Source organism: Nomascus leucogenys, chromosome 6 (genome assembly GCF_006542625.1).
Source record: "Nomascus leucogenys isolate Asia chromosome 6, Asia_NLE_v1, whole genome shotgun sequence".
Taxonomy (NCBI): domain Eukaryota; kingdom Metazoa; phylum Chordata; class Mammalia; order Primates; family Hylobatidae; genus Nomascus; species Nomascus leucogenys.
Genome location: NC_044386.1, coordinates 58,820,396 through 58,834,372, shown reverse-complemented (window position 1 = coordinate 58,834,372; position 13,977 = coordinate 58,820,396). Strand labels below are relative to the sequence as shown.

The 13,977-nt window shown below is 43.0% G+C and overlaps 1 protein-coding gene across 1 annotated transcript; it reads right to left on the bottom strand.

Annotated features, from left to right (window-relative positions):
• Positions 1-7,401: 7,401 nt before the first annotated feature.
• On the bottom strand, positions 7,402-13,963 carry LRRC57 (leucine rich repeat containing 57). Its single transcript, XM_003266772.4, has 6 exons — positions 13,857-13,963; positions 13,515-13,620; positions 13,274-13,412; positions 12,427-12,695; positions 9,951-10,136; positions 7,402-8,992 (listed from the first exon to the last, which is right to left on the bottom strand). The coding sequence occupies exons 2-6, from the start codon at positions 13,596-13,598 to the stop codon at positions 8,951-8,953; spliced, it is 720 nt and encodes a 239-aa protein (XP_003266820.1). The 5' UTR covers positions 13,599-13,620; positions 13,857-13,963; the 3' UTR covers positions 7,402-8,950.
• Positions 13,964-13,977: the final 14 nt, after the last annotated feature.

Sequence of the window (13,977 nt, the reverse complement as noted above, 5' to 3'; positions counted from 1 at the left end):
TACATTGAAAAATCTATTGTTTACTATAGCCACCATCATCAATTATCTGGAAAACTTGCTGCAGCTTCTCCATCAGCACCTGCTGCTTTATCTTACACTTTTATGTTAACAGATAACAGCTTCTTCCCTTAAACCTCATGAACCAACCTCGGCTAACTTCCAACTTTTCTTCTGCAGCTTCCTCACCTCTCAGCCTTTATAGCACTGAAGGGAGTTACGGCCTTGTGTTTACTGGAGTAGCACTTTTAACTTCCTTCAAGAACTTTCCCTTTGCATTCACCAGTTGGTTAACTGGTGTAAGGCCTAGCCTTTAGCCTGTCTTGGCATTTTTTTTTTTTTTTTTTTTTTTGAGACAGAGTCTTGCCCTGTCGTCCAGGCTGGAGTACAATGGTGCAATCTCAGCTGACTGCAACCTCTGTCTCCTGAGTAGCTGGGATTGCAGGTGTGTGCCATCATGTCCAGCCAGTTTTTGTATTTTTAGTAGAGACAGAGTTTTGCCATGTTGGCGAGGCTGGTTCAAACTCCTGACCTCAGGTGATCTGCCCACCTCGGCCTCCCAAAGTGCAGAGATTACAGGTGTGAGCCAACACGCCCAGCTATGACTCTTCTTTTCACTTGAACTTAAAGGCCATTGCAGGGCTATATATTGGCCTAATCTCAATATTCTGTCTCAGATTAGGGAGGCCCAAGGAGAGGAGAGTGATAAGGAATGGCTAGTTGTTGCAGCAGTCAGAACACATTTATCAATTAAGTCTGCCATCTTATGGGTTGGGCAAGAAGATGAGACCGTTTCTACAAAAAAATTTTAAAATTAGCCAGGTGTGGTCGTGCATATCTGTAGTCCCAGCTACTCAAGAGGTTGAGATGGGATGATCGCTTGAGCCTAGGGGGTTGAGGCTGCAGCGAGCCATGATTGCGCCACTACACTCCAGCATGGGTGACAGAGCGAGACCCTGTCAAAAAAGTTTACCATCTTATATTGGCATGGTTTGTGGCATCCCAAAACAAAATAGTACCATCAGTGATCACAGATCACCATAACACATATCATAATAATGAAAAAGTTTGAAATATTGTGAGAATTTTCAAAATGTGAGACATATGAAGTGAGCACATGCTGTTGGAAAGATGGCACTGATAGATTTGCTCAATGTAGGGTTGCCACAAACTGTCTATTTGTGAAAAAACTTAATGGAGTGCAGTAAAATGAGGTATGCCTATAATTCCTACATAGCATTGTATTGCATAGAGTGGTAACACAGGTAAAGCACTTAGAACAGTTCCTGGCTAATGTAAGAGCTTAATAAGCAATAGCTGCTATTCTCTCTAAAGTGGAGCTCTTTCTGGTCAAGCATCTCTGTGAATTTGATGAAAGACAACATAGCCTCTCTCCAGAGAAACAGGCACACAAATGCGAATCATGCATAAATGAGGTCCATAAATGGAGGTCTTGAAAGCCCATCCATGGAACCCAGGTTGAAACTTTCCCACAGCTTCTGCTATTGAGAAAAAAGAGAGGTGAGGCCATAGAAATTAGACTCCATCATGCATTAGAAATGGCTGTTCACTTAAAGCCCTTTCTGATTTTCTCCCATAACATTATCTGGAAACTTGATTCACTTTTGAAAAGTAGTAAATGGTTAACACAAGCTCTGGAGTCTGACCACCTGGGATCAAATTTTGGTTCATTCATTTACTTCTAGTTGTGTGGCCTCGAGCATAATACTGACCTATAACTAAAGAGGTAAAAAATTGTATCCCCCACTGAGCTTGTTTTTTAACACTAAGCTCCCTCTTCAAGTTTCCAGTCTTATAACCATAATGATCTGTGTCCCCTATAGCCATACCTATTTTTTTCCTTCAGTTTTAATTCATCTTTTGTTTCTATACTTCAACTCTAAATCTTTCCATTTCATGTGTGGATTATGAGTCTGTCCTTAAACATCTATGGCCCAGACATCCTATACTCAGTTGCACTTAGAATTAGCTTTTTAAAAACATACACTGTAATCCCAGCTACGTGGGAGGCTGAGGTGGGAGGTTCACTTGGGCTCAGGTGTTCAGGACCAGCCTGGGCAGCATAGTGAGATCCCATCTCTCTCTCTCTCTCTCTCACACACACACACACACACACACACACACACACACACACACACACGGCAAGAGGTATGTGAAAAAATTCTCAACATTGCTAATCATCATGGAAATGCAAATAAAACCTACAATGAGATGATCTCATTCCAGTTATCATGGCTATTATCAAAAATGAGAAAATGCTGGCAAGGATGCTGAGAAAAGGGAACTCATTCCCACTTGGTGGCAATGTGAATGAGTGCAGCCACTATGGAAAACAAACATGGAGACCTCTCAGAAAACTAAAAATGGAATTACCATACTATCCAGCAATCCTACTACTGGGTATTTATTGAAAGGAAAGGAAATCAATATATTAAAGGGATACCTGCACTCCCATGGTTATTGCAGCACTATTCATGATAGCAAAGATAATGGAATCAACCTAAGGGTCCGTCAACAGATGAATGGATAAAGGAAATGTGTATATACACAGTGGAATACTATTCAGCCATAAAAAAGAATGAAATCCTATTATTTGCAGTGACATGAATACACTGGAGGTGTATCCAAGGAACTGGAGGTCATTGTGTTAGGTGAAATAATCCAGGCACAGAAAGACAAATATTTAATGTTCTTACTCATGTGAGCTAAAAAATTTATTTCATGGAGGTAGAGAGTAGAATGATAGTTACCAGAGGCTGGGTAGGGGGTGTACAGGGTGGGACAATGAAGGAAGGTAGGTTAATGGGTAGATACAAACATACAGTTAGATAGAAGGAATAAGTTTTAATGCTTGATAGCATAGTAGCGTGACTATACTTAATGTAAATTTCAAAATGGCTAGATTTGAAATGTTCCCAACACAAACGATAAATGTTTGAGATAATGAATAACATATCCTGACTTGATCATTATACATTCTATGCATGTCTCAGAATATCACAAGTACCCCATAAATGTGAACAAATATATATCAAAAAAATAGTAAAGTGAAAAAGGAAAACAAAGTAGCTTATCTAAGTGCTGTTTTCTTTAGGTCACTCTTACCAAAACTTTAGATTATCCCAGTTACATTCCTAATCAGATTTTATTTCTCAGATTGATATTCAAGTTTCTCATCTAGTCATTTAAAAATTTATTTTTTCCATAAAGTAAAAGCAAGTTTATTAAAAAAGTAAAGGAATAAAAGAATGGCTACTCCATAGGCAGAGCAGCCTATTTTTTATTGTTTTTTTGGAGCGACAATCTCACATTGTTGCCCAGGCTGGCCTCAAACTCCTAGGTTCAAGGGATCCTCCAGCCTCAGGCCTCCTGAATAGCTAGGACTATAGATGCCTGCCTCTGCCTGGCTCCATTTTTTTATCCTTTTAATGTAGTGTCCACTCCAAGCCTTCTATTTCTGTACAACTTGTAAAATTCTACTTTCATGCCTTATAGATGAGATAAATGGCATGATTTACTGAGTGCTTACTCTGTCATGGCCACTATGCTAAGTGCTTTTATATAATTTTTTGCAACATACCTGAGAGGTAGGAGCTTTTCCCTATATTTACAAGTGAGATGAAATCGCTCAAATTCATAAAGCTAATAAATGACAGACTCTGTATTCAAACCTGGATCTTTCTGACTCCAGGGCTCATGATTTTAATATACTACATTGCCTTCCAAACCAAGCTGTAAAAAATTCAGGTGACTTGGGCCAGATGTGGTGGCTCACACCTGTAATCCCAGCACTTTGGGAGGTAAGGCAGGATTGCTTGAGCCCAGGAGTTTGGGGCCAGCCTGGGGAACACAGGAAGACCCCATCTCTCTCAAAAATTAAAAATTAGCTGAGTGTGGTGGCAGATAACCTGTAGCTCCAGCTACTCAAGACGCTGAGGTGGGAGAAGATAGCTTGAGCCCAGGAGATCAAGGCGTCTGTGAGTTGTGATCATGCCACTGCACTTCAGCCTGGGCAATACAGCAAGACCCTGTCTCAAAAAATATATATAGGCTGGGCGTGGTGGCTAACACCTGTAATCCCAGCACTATGGGAAGCCGAGGCAGGGGGATCACCTGAGGCCAGGAGTCTGAGATAAGCCTGGCTAACATAGAGAAACCCTATCTTTACTAAAAATACAAAAATTAGCTGGGCATGGTGGTGGGTGCCTGTAATCTCAGCTACTCGGGAGGCTGAGGCACGAGAACTGCTAGAACTCAGGAGGTGGAGGTTGCAGTGAGCCAAGATTGTGCCACTGCATTCCAACCTGAGCGACACAGCCTCTGTCTCAAAAAAAAAAAAAAAAAAAGTGACTTAAAAGCCAGGCAGTGGCTCACGCCTATAATCTCAATACTTTGGGAGGCCAAGATGGGAGGATCACTTGAGTCCAGTTTAAGACTAGCCCAGGCAACACAGCAAGATCTGTCGCAAAAAAAGAAAAAAAAAAATTAGGTGACTTGGACTAGTGGCCAAATTCAAATCTGGGTCTTTAGACCACAAGTCGGTCTACCTGATTAGCTCATATTTAAATCTAAATCTTGTTTGCTGTAACTTTGGGCATATTTTTGTATATAGCCCTTGCCCTCAAAGAGTTAGTCTATCATGAAAGATAAATACAGAATGTGAGAAGTGCTATAGTAACAGATGGGTGAGCAGTTAATTCAGCTTAGACGCAGGAAAGAGGCTTAGACATAGAGAATGAGCATATTAGTTAAGAGAGGGCAGGCTGGGTGCGTTAGCTCATGCCTGTAATCCCAGCATTTTGCGAGGCCAAGGCAGGTGGATCAACTGAGGTCAGGAGTTTGAGACCAGCCTGACCAACATGGTGAAACCCCGTCTCTACTAAAAATACAAAAATTAGCCAGGTGTGGTGGCGCCTGCCTGTAATCCCAGCTACTCAGGAGGCTGAGGCAGGAGAATCACTTGAACCCGGGAGGCGGAGGTTGCAGTGAGCCAAGATCGCGCCATTGTACTCCAGCGTGGGCAACAGAGTGAGCCTCTGGACAAAAAAAAAAAAGGGCATTCCCAACTGAGTGAACAATACAGTTGGCCCTAAGTATCCATAGGTTCCACATCTGTGGATTCAACTGCAGATCAGAAATATTTGAAGGGGAAAATGCCTCAAAATTCCAAAAAACAAAACCTTAATTTAGCATGCATCAAATACTATGTTGAATCTATGAAAATGAAGTTATGTGTAGGCATATTAGGTATTATAAGTAATCTAGAGACAATTTAAAGTATCAGGAAGATACTATGTCATTTTGTATAAGGGACTTAAGCATCATGGACTTGGTATCCATGGAGGTATTGAAACCAATCCTCCATGGACACTGAGGGACAAGCTGCATAAAGGGAGTCAAAGGAGACTGCACTGTGGGTTTAGACAGAATAATCTGATATGTGTGGGCAGGCAAATGAGAGTGAAGAAAGGGCAATAAGTCTAGGCCCAAGTTGTGAAGGGTGGTAGTTGTGGATTCTGATAAGAGTGTGGATTAAACTCAAATTAATAATTAAATGGGAACATTTAAATTGTTAAAGGTATAAGTTCTGGCCAGGCGTGGTGGCTCACGCCTGTAATCCCAGCCCCTTGGGAGACCAAGGCGGGTGGATCACCTGAGGTCAGGAGTTCGAGACTAGCCCGGCCAACATGGTGAAACCCCATCTCTACTAAAAATACAAAAAATTAGCAGGGCATGGTGGCGTGCGCCTGTAGTACCAGCTACTCAGGAGGCTGAGGCAGGAGAACTTGCTTGAACCTTGGAGGCAGAGGTTGCAATGAGCCGAGATCACACCACTGCACTCCAGCCTGGGTGACGGAGTAGGACTCCATCTCAAAAAAAAAATGTGTAAGTTCTGATTTATTAGATGAGAAGTACTGATAAAACACAGAAATGTTAACTGTTCAGTAGATCAATAAGATTAATAAACTAAACATTAAAATTTAGAAAAAACAAAACTACTCAGGCCGGGCGCGGTGGCTCACGCTTGTAATCCCAGCACTTTGGGAGGCCGAGGCGGGCGGATCACGAGGTCAGGAGATCGAGACCACGGTGAAACCCCGTCTCTACTAAAAATACAAAAAAATTAGCCGGGCGTGGTGGCGGGCGCCTGTAGTCCCAGCTACTCGGAGAGGCTGAGGCAGAAGAATGGCGTGAACCCGGGAGGCGGAGCTTGCAGTGAGCCGAGATTGCGCCACTGCACTCCAGCCTGGGCGACAGAGCCAGACTCCATCTCAAAAAAAAAAAAAAAGAAAAAAAAAAAAGAAAAAACTACTCAACTGATATGGATAAACTAGTACCCCTTTCAAAGTGAGAAATAGAAAATGACATACGGGAGGCTGGGCGTGTTGGCTCCCACCTGTAATCCCAGCATTTTGGGAGGCCGAGGTGGGTGGATCACCTGAGGCCAGGAGTTCAAGACCAGTCTGGCCAACACGGTGAAACCCTGTCTCTACTAAAAATACAAAAATGAGCTGGGTGTAGTGGTGCATGCCTGTAATCCCAATTACTCAGGAGAATGAGGCACGAGAATCAGTTGAACCTGGGAGGTGGAGGTTGCAGTGAGCCAAGATAGTGCCACTGTGCCAGCCTGGAATGAAATTCTGTCTCAAAAAAGAAAGTAACATATGGGAAAAAGAGAACACCTAGACCAGATTTAAGTCAGAAAGATTTTGCCGTAGAGGTTAAATAGCAGGTTTGTGTGATCCCTTAATGGATAAGCTAGGTTTAACCATTATTGAGAACTGTTGATATATAGTTAGTAATAGCTTTGTGACTAAGATAAAATCAGAAAATGACCAAAATGGTAGCTTTCTTAATGTTCATGTTAGTGATAATCTGAAATCCTCTACCTTTGTACTTTCAGATTCTTTTTTTTTTTTTTTTTTTGAGTCAGAGTCTCGCTCTGCCACCCAGGCTGGAGTGCAGTGGCGCGATCTCTGCTCATTGCAAGCTCCGCCTCCTGGGTTCACACCATTCTCCTGCCTCAGCCTCCCATGTAGCTGAGACTACAGGTGCCCGCCACTACGCCCAGCTAATTTTTTTTATTTTTAGTAGTGACAGGGTTTCACTGTGTTAGCCAGGATGGTCTCGCTCTCCTGACCTCGTGATCTGACCGTCTAGGCCTCCCAAAGTGCTGGGATTACAGGCGTGAGCCACCGTGCCCAACCTCACATTCTCTTAATAAGCATAGTTCTAGTATCACAAAATGTTTATGTCACATGAAGGCATTTCACTACTCATACAATCTGAACATGAGCATGAAACATGTCTTCCTAATCTATTTATAGGTTAAAGTTCTCCTGTCCTCCTCCTTTAAAGGATTAACCTTGCTTCCAGCCAAAGTTCATTAAAAAATTCTTTAGTATATTCTCTCACTCAGAGAGTAAGCTTGATAGACATAGGTTGTTTTAAAATATTATAGTAATGGTTTATTGATAGGTAATTTGGTTAGTAGAGTTATAAATACAAAAAGGGAAAAGTCACCAGAAATAAGACATTATTTCTAACAAATCTTCAAGAAAATCTTGATTACGAAAGTCCCTTTTATCTTACAAGTGTTGCATATACAGTTTTAGTTCTTCAGAGCCCTCTACCAATAAGGCACCTGCAATAGTAAATAATTTGCTACCGCAGCCTTAGAGAGCATTTCTTAGAGGTCTGTTGGTGCTTCTCTTGACAAAGCACACTTTTTTTTTTGTTTCCCCCGAGACAGAGTCTTGCTCTGTTGCCCAGAGTTGGAGTGCAATGGCATGATCTCGGCTCACTGCAACCACTGCCTCCTAAGTTCAAGCAATTCTCCCGCCTCAGCCTCCCGAGTAGCTGGGATTACAGGTACCCACCACCACGCCCAGTTAATTTTTGTATTTTCAGTAGATACAGGGTTTCACCATGTTGGCCAGGCTGGTCTCGAACCCCTAACCTCGTGATCCGCCTGCCTCGGCCTCCCAATGTGCTGGGATTACAGGCGTGAGCCGCCGCACCCAGCCAAAAAAGCATACTTTAAAAAAAAAATTAATTTTTTATTTTTTTAATTTGAGACAGAGTCTCACTCTGTCACCCATGCTGGAGTACAGTGGCATAATCTCGGCTCACTGCAACCTCCACCTCCTGGGTTCAAGCAATTCCCCTGCCTCAGCCTCCCAAGTAGCTGGGATTACAAGCATGCACCACCTAATTTTTGTATTTTTAGTAGAGACAGGGTTTCCTCATGTTGGCCACACTAGTCTTGAACTTCTGGCCTCAAGTGAGCCACCCGCCTTGGCCTCCCAAAGTGCTGGGATTATAGTCATGAGCCACCATGCCCGGCACGAAGTGCACTTTTAATCAAGACAAACAGTCACACATTTATGTACATCCTAAAGTCCTAGTATAAAAACTGCGACTGAACTGATGGACTAGAATAAAAATAATAAATCCTTAGATCCATGCCAGCCTCTCACAAATTATCTGAATTTCATAAAAATATGAAGTGTTAACACAGAGATGGAATGGCAACTGACTTTATGAAAGCTCACACATTGAAACTAAACAAAATCTCAAGCTGTGGCGTGCAGCTATTCTGTTACCAGGCAGCACCCCCTCACCATATAAATAGCAGCTAGCTACTGGTTTCTTAAAGCCAAACTAATGATGGTTTTGAAGATCAACCTTGTCTGTTGCCCTACTCGTGACTCAAAACGGAAGACTTTTCCTGTCTCCTGATCCTTTTTCTTTTAGCTTATTTGAGAAGAGCCCTGAAATGAAAAAAGATCATTGAGTGAAATATAATCTCCTGGAGTATCATCTCCTTACTGTAGATACCCCTAACAAGAACAGGAGGCTTTGACTCAGCCACATTCCAACAGATGTTCTAAGTCAGTATCCTGTAAGGTTTCCATAGTCCTGGAGAACTTCACGCAAACTTCTTCTTGGTGGCTGTGAACCTCTCCATGTACTAAAAAACATGAAAGAATACATAAGGGGTATTTTGGCAAGAGTAAATAAATATAAGCCTAACTATTTGTTATTTTTTTTTTTTATTTTGGTTTTTATTGCATGTGATTTTTCATTTCCTACAAAATGTAACTGCTGTAAATGCAAAATGAAGTACATAGTTTTGGCCAGGTGCAGTGGCTCACACTTGTAATCTCAACACTTTGGGAGGCCAAGGTAGGTGGATCGCTTGAGCCTAGGAGTTTGAGACCAGCCTGGGCAATGTACCAAAAATAGAAAAATTAGGCACGGTAGCACCTGTTGTCTCAGCTAATCAGGAGGTTGAGGTGGGAGGATCACTTGAGCTGAGATCCTGCCACTGCACTCCAGCCAGGTGACAGGGCGAGACCTTGCCTCCAAAAAAAATAAATAAATAAAGCACATAGAGCTGGACGTGGTGGCTTACACCTGTAATCCCAGTACCTTGGGAGGCTGCGGCGGGCAGATCACTTGAGCCTAGGAGTTTGAGACCAGCTTGGCAAACAAGGCAAAACCCCATCTCTGCAAAAATTAGCAAGGTATACTGGTGCACGACTGTGATCCCAGCTACTAGTGGGGCTGAGGGATGAGAATCGCTTGAGCCCAGGAGGTGAAGGCTGTGCCAGTGAGCTGAGATTGCACCACTGCACTCCAGCCTGGGTGACAGAATGAGACCCTGTCTCACACACACACACACACACACACACACAAAATATATATATATCAAAAGACAAAGATGAAGACAAAGATGCTTTACAATAAGCTGTCTAAAGAGAAAAAGTCATCTTGGCACAATACCATTCAGCCGATGCTTTGAATCTACTTCCAAAATGGGGAAGAACAAATCCTGTTGACATGAGCTATAAACACTTCTGTGGATTACTTCACCATTGTTTTCTCTGGGGTAGTGACTAGAAATGCAGAAGTACATTAATTCATACCTTATCATAGCCTTCCAGTTCTCGAAGTTTCTTTATTTCAAAAAGATTGCCTTCCACAGCAAGCAGACAGATCTGGGAATCACTGAGGATACTCTGGGGAAGCATGCTGAGCTCAAGACAATTCTCTTCCAGGCGAAGAATTTTAAGGCGAGGACAGCAAGATATCTTCACTGAGATCTGAGATATCTATTGAAAAACCACAAAAGAATAACAGGAAAAAGCATAAGCACTATACTGGTTACTTTTAGTACATTAAAACAAAACAAAAATCTTTACTTGACTATTTGTTCTAGTTTTCCCCTCTTTTACCGCCTCCATTTTCTCACTGCCTACTCACTCCAGAAGCCTGTTATCTAGCTTCTGTTACTACGCCCCCACTTAAAAAAAATGCTTTTATGAAGGTCACCAGTGGCTTTTTGGGAACAAAATTTTCTGATGATAAAAGCACTGTATGTTCATTATAGAAAATTTGAGAATCACAGGTTTAAAGAAAAAAGTTTACCTGGAATCCACCACCCAGAAATAACCACCATAAACATTTTGGTACATTTACTGCCAATGTTTTATGTGTACATAGATACTGACCACTTTACTACCAAATTCAAGGATCTATCGTCCTCCGTCCCTATTGCATTTAACTGTACTATGTATCCCTTCCTTAAAACCCCTTCTTTTTGTCCTTTTTGGTTTTTCTTCCTATCTTTTGGATTATTCCTTACTTCTCTTGTTTTTATGGGCATTTTTTTTTTTTTTTTTTTTGAGATGGAGTCTCGCTCTGTCGCCCAGGCTGGAGTGCAGTGGCACAATCTCAGCTCACTGCAAGCTCCGCCTCCCAGGTTCACGCCACTCTCCTGCCTCAGCCTCTCTGAGTAGCTGGGACTACAGGCGCCCGCCACCACGCCCGGCTAATTTTTTGTATTTTTAGTAGAGACAGGGTTTCACCGTGGTCTCGATCTCCTGACCTCGTGATCCACCCGCCTCGGCCTCCCAAAGTGCTGAGATTACAAGCGTGAGCCACCACGCCCGGCCTTTATGGGCATTTTTCAAGTAGCTGTCCCTAATACTTCATATGTCATCTTCTCTCTAAACTTTTTCTAGAAAGCTCATTCATTAAAGTCCATCACTTTTGTTATGACCTCAAGATCTGTATCTATACTCTTACCTCTATTCTGCTCCCATGTTTCCAACTTTCAGTAAGATATTTCCATTTACAAGATTCACCACAGACAACTCAGCATGTCCATTCTCAATAGCACTACTGTTCCTTTCGGCCCTCAAGCTCAATACCAAGCAATTGTCTTTGACTCACCCCTTTTGCCATTTAAATACTAAAAGTCACCAAATTATTTGATTCTGCCTAGTATCATCTCAGACCATCACTTATTAGAAATCATGGGAACTTTAATAAGTTCAATAACTAGCAATGCAACTTCTCAGACCTCATCCCAGACCTACTGGATCAGACACACCGAGGGTAGGGGGCTAGTGATCTCTTTAAACAAACTTTTCTGGTTAATTCTGATGCATACTAAAGTTAGAGAACCACTGAATAAAGGTACTAGCAGAGGTGAATGTGGAGCAAATCCTCAACTAATACTTGCTGCTTAACTGATTCAGTTTTTTTATTCCCCCAAGAAGCTCTATAACTAGAAGAATATCCACTTAAGGTAAAAAAACATGAGGCCAATCCCTCAAAGACAGACTGAATTTCATCATGATGTAAAATCACTACAATCTAGAAAAGTAATAACCACATGCAGCTTCTGGCTACTTTAATGGACCATGCAGATCTAGAAATACAGACACTAGAAAACTAAAGGCCATCCAGTCTCAGTGTTCAATATTTCATCACTTGTGCCTTCATGCCTAGACAAGAATCTTTGGATTGGTTTTCCAGACAAATAAATATTAATTGAAAAGCTTCCAAAGTAATGGAAACAAATATAATTAAAGCTGTACAACAGTGAAATGGGCTATTTCCAGAAAGCCTATCACTTAATATTCTTCAGCAAAAGCAGGAGACACACTTTGTAACAAAGATGTCAAAACCCCACACAAAACGAAAAACAAAACTGAATTACCTCTGACGCCCGACTCTGAGAACCTCAGTTTAGGCCTCATTTCCACATTATATCCCTAACATAGCTCCTGGCTAGCTGGTTAGGGGCATATATTTGAGGAGGATCTGAAGAATTCTTCAAGATTTGTGAGACAGTAGTTTAACTTTTGAAATGATCTCTCCTGGTTACCTACCCCACCCTCCTCAAAACACCTACACAACTAACACATCCAGTGTCTCAACTAATTCCATGGCACTTTGAGCCTTGAAATTAGTTCAGTCTATAGAAGAAACCTCTCATTTAGCCTCTGATACTTAGCTCTATGATGGCAGTTTAGGAAACAAGAGGTTAACAGGTATCAGGAGACCATAAACCCACACATATGCTGTAGGAAAAAAAACCTTAAAGCTCTAGACCTGATTCTGGTTGAGGTTGAGTTCGATGACTTGCAGCTCTCCCACTGTGTCAGGTATACTTCGAATCTGGTTCTTAGAAAGATCCATCACATCCAGGTGCCGTAGGCTACAAAGTTGGGGAGGTAATGCTCCTAGTTGGTTTCCAGAGAGGCTCAGGGTCTTGAGGGCAGAGAGTTGCCCAAAGGTAGATGGCAGCTCTCTAAGGTGATTGTTGTTTAGGCTTAGCGTCTCTAGTTTTTTCAAATTGCATATCTCATCAGGCAGAACAGCTGGCAAAGAAAAATTTTTTTAAAACCTGAATCTGATGGAGCTGAAAACAACTTTGATGAAGTTTATAAAGACTATATGGCAGCCTGATTCGCCTCTTGTTAATATATGTAAAACTCCCACATGTGCCATTTTTAGGTATTGCATTTTACCAACATAGTCTTTAGAAGGTGAGGGTGCCATCAAAATGCCGGAGAGCATTTGTGTGTATAATGGGCTCCTTTTGTAAAGGGGCCCAAGGCACAATCCGACAGCAAATTTTGTGATATTTGGAAGATCCTCCCCTTCTCATCCATCCCCCATTCCAAGTTAGGTAGCTTTGTTTACATTACATCCCCAAAATGTTCTTCTCTTTCAAGTCCAAATTAACCCAGTAACAATCATTATAACACCCAATCATTATAAGGCTTATTTTAGATGTAATTACAAGAAGTAGAAAGAAGGCTTCAAGGATTCCGGCATTCGGCAACTTAAGCCCTCCTGCACGGTTTCATAACAAAAACAAAAATCAGCTTGTAAGAGAAAACCACCCCTGGTAACAGCTGATCACTAGCAAAAGCCTCCCTGGCAAGAGCCATACTCAGTTTATTGCTGTTCAGGGAGAGGCTCTTCAGCAGAGTGAACTTTCCTATCAGCAAAGGCGGTAGGCTTTCGATCTTGTTGTTGGACAAGTCGATGGTCCTGAGATTGCTCGTCAGCTTCTGCAAGTCTGCGGGGAACTGGAGAAAGGAGTTCACAGCGTGGAGAATCCCGCACTAAGTTCGCCGCCCCCGCCGTCCCTCTCCCTTTAAGTTCCCTGGTCGTGTCCCTCCCAGTCTCACCTCGGTCAGCCCTCGGTCCTGAAGCTGAAAGACACCAGTTTTCTGCGCCGTTTCCACATGAGCGCGGAGCGCACTGTTTCCCATCCTAGCGCCGCGGCTCAGGTCCCTGCGGGAAGGAAGCGCAGCTGTCACCGCCCAGTCCACCCGGTCGGCCTCCCGGCTGGGTCTCCTGCCCCAGCTCTCATCTCCCGCCGATCCCTGGCTCCTGGGGCCCGACCCAAGAGCGACAAGGAAGAAACGGAAGAACACGCAGTCCGACCACCAAGCCCTGCCGCCATTGCAGCTCTGCGGAGGCCAGGAGCCTCTGGGAGCCTACGGAAGATCAGGGAGCCCCGGACTCGCCTCCCACCGCTCGGCTGCCGTATGGCTCCGCAGGTGAAGACCCAGGACCCGCAGTAGCCGGGATGCGCTCCCCGGCTCAGTCCTGGGCGGGAACGCCCTGTGACGTCATCGAGCCGCGCCG